The sequence below is a fragment of the Stenella coeruleoalba genome (assembly GCF_951394435.1).
Source record: "Stenella coeruleoalba genome assembly, chromosome: 1".
Lineage (NCBI taxonomy): Eukaryota > Metazoa > Chordata > Mammalia > Artiodactyla > Delphinidae > Stenella > Stenella coeruleoalba.
Window position 1 is genome coordinate 161,017,013 of NC_137169.1, and position 13,946 is coordinate 161,030,958.

Sequence of the window (13,946 nt, forward strand, 5' to 3'; positions counted from 1 at the left end):
CTGGGAATTGCAGACGTGCCGCCTCGGATGCTGTCACCCCGGAACCAGCTCATCAGGGTGATCCTGTACAACCGCACGCGGCTGGACTGCCCGTTCTTTGGGTCTCCCATCCCCACACTCCGATGGTAAGTTCCAGGAGACCAGGCCTCCCCCACGGGGTCCTCTGTCTCGCCTTTCTCATTCCATCTGGCCCATGAGAGGTATTCAGCAAGTCCTGGGAGCCTTAAAGGGTTGAAGCTGGGAGGAGTTGGCAGATCAGCTGGGTCAACCCTCTTATTGTGCAAAGAAAGAAACCGAGGCCCAGAGACTTGCCAAGGCCACCCAGTGGTCGGAGGCAAGACCCACAAGGCTCGGGGCTCCTCCCGCCCCCGGGCTGGTCCTTTCTCAGTATGCTGTGTGTCGTGCCGCTCTATTGTGAGGTTTAAGAATGGGCAAGGAAGCAACCTGGATGGTGGCAACTACCATGTCTACGAGAACGGCAGTCTGGAAATCAAGATGATCCGCAAAGAGGACCAAGGCATCTACACCTGTGTTGCCACCAACATCCTGGGCAAAGCTGAGAACCAGGTCCGCCTGGAGGTCAAAGGTAAAGCAGAGAGTTGCTAGCTAGAGGGAGGGGTGGGGAGGGCAAGGAAGCCATCTCCTCAAGGTTATCCATGTGTGTCACTCACTTTGAAAATGTGCCACCTAATGCTTAATACCTAGTGGGACCTCCCTCCAGGTCTGTGTGTCCTCTCCGTGGAAGTTTCGTGGCCAGGGCCTCTGGCTGGCCTGGTGTTGCGAGCACTGAGTCATTACCAGCCTGGTCCAAACAGACGTAGGCAGGGACACCTGTTACCCACACCAGCTCCCCACTACCACCCCAGAAAAGACGTCCTATGTTCCTGAACTGGAGAGAAAGGATTTGGGGATTGGCTACTGTTTGGGATCCCCCCATACCAGGCGTCCCCTACCATTCATGTAACCGAATCCTATTTCTGCCACTTCCGTGGTCCATCTAACCTGGAGGTCATGCATGTCACACTGTGTGGCCACACGGGCGTGGGGTGGCAGAGACGAGCTCCGGGGGCTTCCCCACAGACCCCACCAGGATCTACCGCATGCCTGAGGACCAGGTCGCCAAAAGGGGCACCACGGTGCAGCTGGAGTGTCGCGTGAAGCACGACCCCTCCCTGAAGCTCACGGTGTACTGGCTGAAGGACGACGAGCCCCTCTACGTCGGGAACAGGTTTCTGCTCCTCCCTCCTTCCTTCCTGCTGCTCCTCTGGGGCGTTTTCTTTTCCCTTGCTCTTGGGGATGCATTGAAGAACATAGGGAACCTGTGTCATGTGTGTCACTGGGGAACTGCTGAGGAGGGTGTGACAGCCTCAGCGACTCCCTCCACATCAGGCGAGACCCCCCTCCCACTGCAGCTTCCCCCCCTCCCCCGTCAGGGCTCTGCTTCTCTCTCCTCCTCCTCCCTCCCTCACTTCTTCTCTTGTCCTCCTCCCTTTATTTTGATCCTTTCCCTTCCTCCTTTTCACGGCCAGGACGCCCTCCCCATCCTCTCAGCCCTGCCTGCAGCGCTCCTGTTCTCCAGCAGAGGGCACGGTTGGCCGAGCAGACTCTAACCCTTGTGGTTAATGGGGCTCTCCGCCCTTAATGCACCTGGGACCGCTTACCAGGCCCAGGCCTGCCCCACCCATCCATCATCCCAGATTCGGATTTAATTGGAGTTGAGGGAGGGCCCAGGCATAGATAGTGTTTAAAAGTCCCACCAAGGTGTTTGTAATGTGCAGCTAGGGTTAAGAACGGCTGATCCGAGCCTCCCCTCAGGACTCCGTCCGTCTCGGGGCAGGTTGAGCATCGGTACCAGCTGTTTCCAGCGATGATCTGGTTTTCTGCAGGGGCGTAGCCTGTGGGGGGGTGCAGGCATTCTGGCCCTCAGCCATGCTCACAGTCAGCCCTGCTCTTTGGTGCCCTCCTCCCTCTGTGGGAGACAGTACAGAGGAGCCCGGGGCACCTGGGCTGAGCCTGGGCGTCAATCTGGGCTGAAGACAGAGCTGGAAGTACGAGAAGACCTGCCTTTTGGGCGTGGGCCTAACTGTGCCCTAATTCGGGAGGGGAGCACAGCACAGGAAAGGCACAGAGAGCAGACCCAGTGTGGGAACTGAGGACAGTGAATATGGGCCAGGGCTGCTTTGGCTCCACCCACTTTCCTGTCCCCTCCCGCAAGCACCATAAGTGCTCAAGGTGACATGAAGACCCTGCCTCTCTCGAAGCACTGAGGTGGAGCCTCACGTCCCCTAGGATGGGCTGTGGCAGCCCAGCCCAGACTACAGCACCGCCTCCTCCCTTCTGACCCACCGTCCCCACTTCAGGGAGAAAGCAGCCGGGCAGTGCCCAGCATTCCTGCTGCCTGCCCCCTTCACTGTCACCCTCCTCACCTTCCTCCCAACCCCTCCCCGATACCTTTGCAGGATGAAGAAGGAAGAGGACTCCCTGACCATCTTTGGTGTGGCCGAGCGGGACCAGGGTAGCTACACATGCGTTGCCAGCACCGAGCTGGACCAAGACCTGGCCAAGGCCTACCTGACCGTGCTAGGTAACTGCCGCTGCCCACACTGGCGCTGATCCCCACCCCCTATTTCCCGAGGCCAGAGAAGCGGAGGACGGTTCCAAGGGCAGAGCCCGTGGTCAGCGAGCCAGCCAGGCCTGGTGATCCTCCTGCCAGGCCTGGTGATCCTCCTGCCTTCTGGTTTAAGGGTTAGGAAGCTGCTCTTTTCCGAACAAGCTGTGCTGGACGCCTTACCTCCTGAATGGAACCATTAACTTGCCCAAACCCTCACCTGAAGGGTGCCTGAAGGAGAGAGGGAAATGGACGGGGGTTCTCATTGGGATCATTTTTACCAACTTTACAGCTAACTCTAAACCACTAAGTCAGTTAAAACAATCCATCCTTGAAGCAAGACTGAACTTTGTGCTTGTCCTTCCAACACCCTCTGCTAGCCTTCCTCTCTGCACCCCTTTCCTGATGGGACTTCACAGGGTGCTGTGCATTTCGGGTGATCCTGTCTTGGCCTGCCCTCGTGTCCAGGCCAGACTGTAAATACTAAGCCATCCCAGACCTGGGGACGTAGCCTCCCCCGTCCGGGGAAGCAAATCACCTCCTCATCTCTGCTATCTCTGGGCCCCCTATTGCCATAACTCTCAGTGCACTCCTGTCCCTCAGCAGTGTCCCTGCATGGTCGCAGGGAACAGTGGGCCCAGGCACAGTCGTAGCATTGGGACAGGAGGGACCCAGGGTGTCTGCCCCTGGCTGTGGAGGGAGCACAGGCAGGCCTTTGTGAGGGTGGGGCCCTCTCCGTGGAAGTGGGGGAGGGGTGAAGTTGCGCAGGGGCAGCTGTTCAGGCCTTGGCTACCTATTCCCACCCTTCGAGAACACCTTTATCCCCACATAACCTGCTAACCTGGATAACCCATCTTACCTTTGCAGCTGATCAGGCCACTCCAACTAACCGTTTGGCTGCCCTGCCCAAAGGTAATTCATACTAATCCCGGGGACCGTTGCCAAGCACTCGAGGTGTCTGGGAGGGAGGAGTCCAGGAGGAGGAAAGCACTGCCGGACAGGAGTGCTGTGTACAGGCAAGGGGCGGCCTGCCCCGCTCCCTGCCAAATCTGACTCCTCTGAAGAGGCCCACGTCACCTACCCTAGCCCATCACAGCCCGACTCCCGGCTTCCTGCTCCTTTCACAGACTGAGCTCCAAAGTCCGGCTGTCGCTCCCGCGTCCCCAGTCCATTACTCTGGCCACGCCCACCACTCCCTGGGGGTGGCCTGTTCTCCTCCCCCAGCTTAGCCTCTGAAGTGTATTCAGTCAGGAAACCCACTTGCTTTGAGTTATCTGTAGGCCCATCTGTTTTGCAGCCTTTCACATCTACTATACGCCCATTTCCAATCCGCACACATTCGTGTGCAACACACATGAATGTGGGCTCCAGTGACTCACCTTCCAGATCCTTCCAGTAACCGGCCAAAAGGTGGAAATAGCTGGCTCAAGGAGCCAGGATAGGAGAAAAAAAATCACGCCCACCCTCAGCAGTCAGTGGCCAGATGCCTTTATCCCCAGGCCGGGAGGGCACGCACACACACTTAGGAAATCCAGTGAGACTGGAGCCCCAAAGAGGTGCTGCCCCCACCCTTGTTAGGGCCTCTGTCCTGCTGTCCATCACTGAAACTTCTAGACTGAGTCCCTGTCTCCTCCCTGGCCTGGTCCTCCGTCTTTGTCCCCTCTATTCCCTTAACTGGTCTGCCCTGCTCAGCTCTCCAAACACCCCCCGGGCTCCTGCCCCCTCAGAGCCTCGGCACACTGAGTAGAAGTTAATTATGAGAAAATGAGACAAAATCCCAGACTTCTTCACCAGTTTTCCTAAAGGTTGTGAACATGGATCTAATGCAAACGGCAGCATTTCCCAAATGCTTGCACTCCGAGAACATCCGCAGCAATGGGGTGGGTTGGCCCCAGCTCTCCCTGTGCCCTGCATTCCTTGATATTTTGGGGGTGGTGGTGGAATTCAGGGTTCTCTCTTTGTTCTTCCTTGAACCCTGAGGGAAGGGGGCGGTCCCTGTGCTGACCCTCCGGCACAGGCTGGGGTTGGTTCCTGCAGTGGTGACCTCAGCCCGCCAGAGTCCTGTCCGTGGGACAGTGTTCAGGGCTGAGGCCAGCACAGGGACGGGCCGGCTCTAACTCGGGAGGCCTGCGTGGTGTCTTCTCCCTCTGCTGTCAGGACGGCCAGACCGACCCCGGGACCTGGAGCTCACCGACCTGGCCGAGAGGAGCGTGAGACTGACCTGGATTCCGGGGGACGATAACAACAGCCCCATCACAGGTCAGCCGAGGCCCTGCACTACTGTCCAGAAAGGGGGGACGGCAGCCCGGAAGCCGGAGGCCTGGCCCTGGTTTCTGGTCCCACTTCGGCCTCACTTGACGTGTGTCCTGGCCTGTTGACAGAACGCGTGGAGGCCTTGGTTTCCCTTTCTGGGTTTTGGGAAGAATACCAGTGCCTTTGTCTACCCAAGGGAGATTATAAAGACTAATGGAAACCATGAAGGAGTGCTCTTGAGAAAAAACTCACTAACTCAGCTCCCCAAACAGCTCTGTCTTCCTTTGCCCCCTCAGACTACGTTGTCCAGTTTGAAGAGGACCAGTTCCAGCCAGGGGTCTGGCATGACCATTCCAAGTTCCCAGGAAGTGTCAACTCAGCCATCCTCCAGCTGTCCCCCTATGTCAACTACCAGTTCCGGGTCATTGCCATCAATGAGGTGGGCAGCAGCCATCCCAGCCTCCCGTCCGAGCGCTACCGAACCAGTGGAGCACGTGAGTGCTTGAGGGCTAACGGGAGGTGCTGAAGCCAGGTACCCCAAGTTCAGACTGAGTTCCCCCGGTCCCCAGCCACATGAATCTGGGCAAGTTACTTAACCTCTCCAAGGCTCAGCTTCCTCATCTGTGAAACAGAGAATAATAACACCATCTCCATCATGGGGCTGTTGTGAGGATTACGTTCGAAAATGGGATTCGGGTACTTACCGTGATGTGCATATAGCAAGCACACAATAAAAGTTAACTGTCATTTTTATTATTACTAATATTATGAATAATTCTTGATGCTCTGCTTCAAAGGGAAGAGCTATGGCAAAGATTTGCAGTAGAAATATATAATCTGGGGTTGCACCAGGTTTCTTAACACACTTGGGTAATGAAATGTTTAGATTTCTAAAATCATGCTGGTTCATTGAGGGTGGAGACGCTCCCCAAAAATGTTGAATGCCAGGGTAAACCAGTCTGGCATTAAACATGCTTAGTGGGTAATCCACACAGGGGATAAGCCACATTGAGTTGGCTGTACTGAGCATCTAAAGTGTGGAAAGCCTCATGATAAATGCTGTCTTGTAAGGGATTAAAATTCAAAAGAAATTATCCCTGCTTTGGGGGGTATAAATCTTAGCTAGGAAGGCACATCAGCCTTATGAGAAAGTGGCAGAGCGAGTTCAGCTGCTTATGGGACAGAGTGTGTTGAGAGACGCTGAGAAAAGACAAGAGCGTAGAAGGGACCAGTCAGGCTGCGGGAGAGAGGCTGCTTACTGTGCCCTGGTAATGCACAGACTGGGGTTGAACTTTGCATCCATTTGGATTCCAGCCCCTGAGTCCAACCCCTCTGATGTGAAGGGAGAGGGGACCAGAAAGAACAACATGGAGATCACGTGGACGGTAAGAGCCCCTCGCAGCCCATCCACGATGGGCTTGCTTGCCTCGCAGCCTGGGAGCCCTCGCCCTTCACACCCCTGTGACTCCAAGGCCGCAGGGTGGCTCAGACTACCTGGCTGGTGCGGGGGCTACTCGTCTCTGCATTGAGCATCCAGAAACCAAACAGGAGAACGTCTAAGAGCAACATTGAAGACGGGAGACAGGAGCAGAGATGACCAAGGAACAGAGACTGTCAGTCTGGCAAAATCAGACAGAGTCCTGCAGGATCAATGGGCTTCTTCAGAAGAGGGAGAAATTTAGATTAGTCTGTAGGAAAGATTTAGCCCAAACACCAGTACCTCGCTTTGGTGTGTTCTGGGGGCCCATCACTGGAGATTGCTGGGAGTGGGGAGAGACCAGCCTCTGAGTGGTCCTCCAGTGCCAGCCATCTGTAAGTCCAGGATGGACAAGGTGACTTAAAAGATGTCCTCCGGGCCAGGATTGAAAAAGCTCATCTTCATCTCGGCTCACTGACCCACATTTTCCAAACCAAAACTGGGATATCTGGCCTCAAAATGACTTCTTTCCAAACCCCTTCCAAGTCTAAGAGATGCAAATTCAGCCACTGAAATATTAACATTTTTGTGCTGTTGACGTGAGTAGTGGAAACAGGGAGATAACAGAGTTTGGAATCACGACCATCCCCGTCTTCGGAGAGCCTGGTATCACAGCAGCCTTGGCAACTGGGCAGAGCCCAGACTTAAGACACCGGGACTCGTCTTGCAGGACCTTGCAAGGGTCGGTTCTTGGTCTACGGCTCTGTATTCCAGGCTCCCGGGGAACTGCTTCCTGGACCAGGCCCTTAGGGAACAAAAACAAGAGTTATGCTCACTCCCAGCTCCAGCCTTTTGGGAAGGACAGGGCAGACACGCAAGGATTAAGTAGGACTGAAATCTGGAATTTTGCGTTCATTGGCAGCACGCGTGCTATGGCTGAACCAAACTCCCCCCTTTCTGACTTTGGAGACATTGTATCACTGTCCACATTTTGTTTTCTGGTTGCTGCATCACAGGAAAGAGTCCTGTCGACAATAAAGCTTTCGCTCCCTGTGCACCTGCCAGGCGGGCTGGCTGTGGAATCAGAGGGACTAGGGCTTGGGTGGAGAATCTGCGCGCTGCTGGCTTCACAGGACTCCAGGCTCTGGGGGGACTCAGAGTGGGGGCCATGGTCTCCCCAGCTCTGCCAGGGGGCTGGCCGCTGTTGGGCACTTTGGGGCAGGGTGCCTGGCACAGAAGGAGTGCAAGCCGTGGGTGGCCTGGGCTCCTCGCCTGCACCCTCTCCACTCTTGCCGTCTCTCTCCCTGCTCAGCCGATGAACGCCACCTCCGCCTTTGGCCCCAACCTGCGCTACATCGTCAAGTGGCGGCGGAGAGAGACCCGAGAGACCTGGAACAATGTCACTGTGTGGGGCTCCCGCTATGTGGTGGGGCAGACCCCTGTCTACGTGCCCTATGAGATCCGAGTCCAGGCAGAAAATGACTTTGGGAAGGGCCCTGAACCGGACACTGTCATCGGTTACTCCGGAGAAGATTGTGAGTACCCTCCCCTGTCCCCACCCAGGACCCTGACGGCTGGGCTGCACAGGCCACCCTCACAGACCAGGAACCTCAGGGTGGGTCGGGGGTCTTCCGAGAGCATCCTGGGAGGACAGCCAGTTCCCAGGGAAGAGAAATCCCCTACAGTGACCTAGAGCAGACAGGCCCCAGGTAATGCCGGGAGCAGAGATGGTATCATCCGAACACTAGTTAGTATTCTTGAACGTCATCACCTAGTCCAATACTCTCACTTTATCGACATGAAAACTGAGGCCCTGCAAGGGAAACCCCTGCCAATATTGCACAATAGCAAATGTCAGGCTTGAAAATAGAACCCAGGCCTTCTGATCTACCTTACCGCCAGGGCTTGCTAGCACCATCCGTCCCAACGGGCCATAATTAGGCACCTCCACTGGAAGCAGGGCCACAGGCCAGACTCCTCCCTGGGCTCCCCAGGGGAATCCTTGAGGAAGCAAGGTCCACAGAGCCCCAGCCTGGAACCCTCCAGACCAGGCACTGCGACATTCCCAGTGTCGCTCTTAGCCCTTGGAATTAACATAAAAAGAGAAGTTCTTTGGAGGTTGTCACTGAGTAAATCAACACAATTCTGGGCATATATGTAGAAGTATGTGCCTGGCTTTCCAGATGGTGGTAGCCTCTCTGCCCCCAGCACATCAATCCTGTAGGCTTTTGAGCAAAGCAACAGCGTCGGTGACGCCCCTCCTGGTCAGGGCAATCCATGTCCTGGTCTGTTTGGGTCTGATCCAAGAAGAAATCATGTAGGTGGATGAGGTGACCAGAGGGAAGGGAGGAGAGAGTCTTGGGGAGGAGCAGAGTCACAAGGGCCAATGCTGGGGTCAGGAGTAGGGCCAGTGGGGTTCATAACGGTGAGATGGGAGTAAGTGAGGGTTGGGCGCTTCCCTGGAAGTGATTATGCATTGGACCCACTTGGGAGATAAGTAGACGGGATCAGCAGGCCCTCCGTCTGTCCCACGCCTCATCTGCACGGTGGCAGACACTTCCGGACAGAAGACGGTAGGGACTACTGGAGGGTAAGTATGGAAAAGGCAGCATCTAGCCATGGACTTCACGGACCACCTCACGGCTTCCATCGCATCCGTGTACCCCTGCGGCAGATGCTTTAGAGAGGATGGGGCACACCTGCTTTTGCAGCAGAGTAGAGAAAACGGGGTGAGAACCAGTTATGGGGGAGAGAGGAGTGGCCCTCCCTTTGCAAGTAGTCACAGGATCAGGATCTTCTCCTGAACTTGGTTGGGGTGTCTTTAGTCTGTAGGTAACGTTTCCTGCAGGGCCCTGGCAGAAAATAAATGCCACTCAAAGGGGACTATTTCTAATGTGAGGACAGGGTTAAGAGGGACAGCAGCAAGGTACCGCAAACCAGCTGGCGCGCCAGCAACAGCAGGAGGCTGTTATACCGCTCCGGCCCTGAGGGGCTGGCGGCGGGCGAGTCACCATGGCCAGCGAGGGCTGCCCTTGTGTAGAAGAGTGCACTACTGTCCCCCTGCCTCCCCGCAAACGGGCAGCCAGGGGGGTAGATACCATCTTCCCTCTCCTGCCCTGGGAGCTCCTGTTGCTACCTCCTGTTGGGCAGACCCATCTGGAAGCCTGAGAACAGGGGAGCCCCGCTGACACGGTCCAGAGAGGACAAGCCTCCCGGGACCCAAAGCAGGGTGGGGAAGGGTGGCCAATGGGATGGAGGGGCAAACAGAGACTCTGTGTGACGGTTGCACATAATTGCCCTCTAAACGTGTAGGCAGAGCCCTCCACCTGTGCTGCCGCCCTTTTGTCCTGAGCCTCCCCACACTCTTTCAAGTCCAGGCTGGTGGAGGAGGCATGGCCCCTGCCCTCAGGGAGTACCCAGTGTCCAGAGTGGGCTGGAGGCGCAGGCCAGCAGAGAACAAACCGGAGGGGACTCCGGAGTCGGGGGCCCAGCCCCGCCTGCATAACCAGCTCTCTGTCCCAACACATTGCAGATCCCAGGGCTGCACCCACTGATGTTAAAATCCGAGTCCTGAACAGCACAGCCATCAGCCTTCAGTGGAACCGCGTCTACTCCGACACGGTCCAGGGCCAGCTCAGAGAGTACCGAGTGAGGAAGCCAGCCCCAAGCCCTGTCTAACCACCCGGCTCGCTAACCAGGGCAAGGGGGTAGCAGATGCGGGCCATAAGATATGTGGAAGGGGTCCCTTGGGATAGCTGTTGGAGCCAGAGTTGGTTCAAGAAGACGATGTCTAGGATTAGCTGTTCAAAAATACACCCAGAAAAAAATATATATACATGCAGATGTATCCTGCACCGGGTATGCTGAGAGGTTCCGCTCAGCAGAAAATCATGAGAAGGGTGGTGGGCTTGGGTTGCCCGTACATAGCACATTATGCTTGTAATACATGTGTGTGGACACACATGTATCTTCAGAAGCAGTGTTGGGGCGCCGCTGAGCTACACCCCTCCCCTCTCCTAACGGCCCCCGCTGGGCTGCTTGCCTCACCCGGTCTGATTTCCTGAAGCCCCAACTAACCGGAAGAGCCACTAGAAGGGTACAAACCCTTCCCTGTTGTCACAGCCAACTCCGATTATCGAGGCCCTTGGCTTCCCCTGGCCACCTCTTCCATCCCTGACGTCTCTCTCTTTGAAAGGGAAGGGAGAGAAAACCCAGGGTGTGCAAGGCTCTCCCTGATGAGTAGCTCTTTTTAAAACTTCCTGGGGAGGCTGTAGCCCCGGGGTAACACAGGCTTAGGGGTCATCGAGAGTTGGCTGATGGACAGTTGGGGGCACACAGAGGGAGTCAGTCTCTTCTCGGGAAATGGATTTGGTAGGTAGGGGAAGGAAGGCAAGGTGATATATATGCTTAAATGAGCTCTTCCCCAACTTGCACCCTTAACCTACTTGCCTAGAGATTTTTTTGGCTAAAGCTCCCTTTGGGTCCCCCTCTTAAGTCTGGACTTCCTCCTTACCTTGCCCTTGGGGGCCCCGGGTGATGCTCGTGTGACAGCTGACCTGGGGCTTCTCCTCCACTGCTCATCAGACCCCGTGTCTCAGACTCTCTCGACTGTACCTGTGACACTACCGCCTTGCACAGGCCGTCCCATCCCATCCGAGCTCTTGCCACCCCACAGCCCGGTCTCCCATTGGCTTGGACGTGTCACTATCCTAAAGGTCTTTAAACAGTATTAAAAGGAACCATTTGACTTCAATGGATTAAATCAACCCTTTCTTATATTCAGACTTCCGGGGGTAACCTGCTGCTTTTCAACTCCTGCCCGCTGCCAATCTAAACCATACTAAATCTAACTCAAGGTGATGCGGTCTTTGAGCACGGAAAAGAGCTTTCCGTGCCTGGACCCTTGGCTCAAATTTGTGGTTCTGGCACGGACTCCCTGAGCAACCTATTCCCAGCTTGGAAAGAAGTCTCAAGACGGAGCCGCTCAGCTGTAAGTTGGGCTGACTTGCCTGTTCCCCAGAGAGGCGACATGGCTCAGAAAATGATTGAAACCAAAAACTCTCATTTTGTTTGACATCAGTCCCCACTCACTAGTGGCTAATGTATGGGGACTGTCAGGACACCCCCAGCCCTCTGTGGGCCGGACGAGGTCGTCGGGGGTTTGGAGCCTGTGGCCAGCAAAGGGAACACCGGTCACCACGAGCACCACCACTAACAACTAACCTGGCCCTGCCTGGCCGAACCCTTACCGGCCTGCCTCTGTCCTGAAGGCCTACTACTGGAGGGAGAGCAGCTTGTTGAAGAACCTGTGGGTGTCTCAGAAGAGGCAGCAAGCCGGCTTCCCCGGCGACCGCCTCCGTGGCGTGGTGTCCCGCCTCTTCCCCTACAGTAACTACAAGCTGGAGATGGCTGTGGTCAATGGGCGAGGCGATGGGCCTCGCAGTGAGACCAAGGAGTTCACCACCCCGGAAGGAGGTAGGTCCGGCCGCAGCTCCCTGGGTAGGGCAGGACGAGGGTGGCGCGGCCAGGTGGCCCTGAGCGGCTCCAGCGTGGCTCGGCCTGGACCACACAAATTGACCTCTGCCTGACCTCAAGGAGGGCTGACCTGCGAGCTGAGCAGCTCCGGCCGTGCTCATGGAGCACCGTCACCAAGGCGGCCGCCCTGACGGGAGATTGTACGTCAAGACGAGACTGTGCTGGCTGCTGACACGATTCCAGACGGGATGTGCACACGGACTCCCGAGGGCACTGCGGGAGCCGGGGCTGCCTGCCCGCCACCTCCTGAGGGAGCTCAGGCACCTTGACCCCAAGAGGCACCTGGTTGGTTTGCCGTACCCGAGGACCTTCACTCTTGTTACATCACTGTAGTCAGGAGACTGCCCCGCAGTGGGTGGCCCGGTCCTGGGAGGCAGACATCTGCCGAGGTCCCGGCGCATCTCCTGTTCCTGCCAGCCCTCTTGAACCAGCTGGGCAGTGGCTTTGCCCTCTCCTGTTTCTCCTTTCTCCCTTCTTAACTATTATTTTCCCCATTCTTCTCTTCCTCCTTTGTCCTCTCCTCTGTTCTCCCCTCTTGTTTCTTTACTCCTGTCTCCCCTCCTCGTCTGGTTTTCATCACCAGCCTCTCCCCATTGCTCGTGCTCTTGGCACCATCCACGTGTTCCATCGTGGGTTTCTCTCTCTTCATCCCCGAACCCGGCGTTCTCAGCCCAGAGGCCAGGGCCTGACGCTTGGACCCAGCGGTGAGAATCCTTGTCTGAGGATTGGGAACTGCAGGCTCTATTACCAAACGGCTAAAACTGGTTCCCTGCCTGGGAATGCCTGCCCACCTTGGAGGTTTCTTTGCAGGATCAGAGCCTAACATGTGTTGAATCCAGGATAGTTGCTAAAGGAGAACTTGACTGACTTCTTCTCCATGTAAACCGAGTCCAAGCCGTGCTTGTCCTAGATCTGGGGAAACGCCATCCTGGATGGGGCGATGGGCGCTGGCCACCTCGTAGTTCTCTGGGTTCTGCCTTAACAGTGATCCAGCACGGGGGTTGCCCAGAGGTCAATGCCTTCATACTTGTGCTTTGTTTTTTGTGTTTTCTTCATCTTGCCCACCCCTCTTCTCTCCCCCATCTCCCCCACTCTCTCCTCCTTCCCCAAGTACCCAGTGCCCCCAGGCGTTTCCGAGTCCGGCAGCCCAACCTGGAGACAATCAACCTGGAATGGGATCATCCAGAACACCCCAATGGGATCCTGACTGGATACACTCTCAAATACGTGGCCTGTACGTTCTGCCCTTCTTTCTCTTGGATAACCTGAGAATCAGAAACCCCATTCTCAACACTTTTCCTAAGGAATCAAGGTAGAAAGCCTGTGGGTACAGAGGTCGTTGTGGAGGGATAGAGGGGCCAGGGAAAAAGTTTCCTGTAGGGTTAGCGGAGGCAAGTGAGACCCAATCCCTGCTCTTCTGACACACCTCCTCCTGCAGGGAGCTTCCAGTCGGCCCGGTGAGACAGGGGACTTCCGGTTTGATGAGGGATTCAACCCCTGCCCTCAGGAATCTTAGAGTCTCTAACACCTACAAGTCTAGGAGAGAAGTTTCCTTACCTGATGGACCTTCCATCCGATGGGGCGGATAGTACGTGCATAGGAATCCAGGGGACACCTTAATAAGGTGCCATTTATGGTAAGGCAGCTGTATGTAGAGCTGCCATGGAACTGGGAGTGGCTCAGTCAGGAGCCTGGGTCTGGACGACCTCACCTAAAGAGTTCAGCATCACCAGGCAGGGACAGGAGTGTCATTCATTTGAAAAACTTTAAGTCTCCTAAAGTGGGTGACGATGTGCCTCAATGTGAAGCTCAAAGGACAGGTACTGTGCCGTTGAGGATTTTAATAGCCAACTGTGTGCGTGGTCCTGAATCCATCTCTGGACCTGACCTTCCCCCTTTGAGGTATTTGACAAAGGAGGCCTTTTACAAAGGAGGCATTAGCAATGAAAAGCTCTAGTGGTTTTGCCCTAGTTCTGTTTGAAAGGAAAAAAGGAACTTCAAGTTCTGTTCTTGTTGAAAAGGCTCGAGGATTAAAAATTGAATCTTTCCGAATCAGCCGCATAACTTTGCACTGAGCTGGCGATAATGAGATCAGTGGAAAAGTGTTACCCTGGTGCGTCATCAAAGAGCCGG

The 13,946-nt window shown here is 55.8% G+C and overlaps 1 protein-coding gene across 1 annotated transcript in view; it reads left to right on the forward strand.

Annotated features, from left to right (window-relative positions):
• Positions 1–13,946, forward strand: part of NFASC (neurofascin) — a 187,757-nt gene that overhangs the window by 142,553 nt on the left and 31,258 nt on the right. Inside the window, 12 exon segments of the mRNA XM_079903031.1 lie at positions 14–125; positions 420–586; positions 1,081–1,228; positions 2,460–2,584; positions 3,476–3,520; positions 4,766–4,867; positions 5,158–5,355; positions 6,176–6,246; positions 7,591–7,813; positions 9,811–9,926; positions 11,549–11,753; positions 12,925–13,047. Coding sequence (XP_079759157.1) covers positions 14–125; positions 420–586; positions 1,081–1,228; positions 2,460–2,584; positions 3,476–3,520; positions 4,766–4,867; positions 5,158–5,355; positions 6,176–6,246; positions 7,591–7,813; positions 9,811–9,926; positions 11,549–11,753; positions 12,925–13,047 — 1,635 coding nt within the window.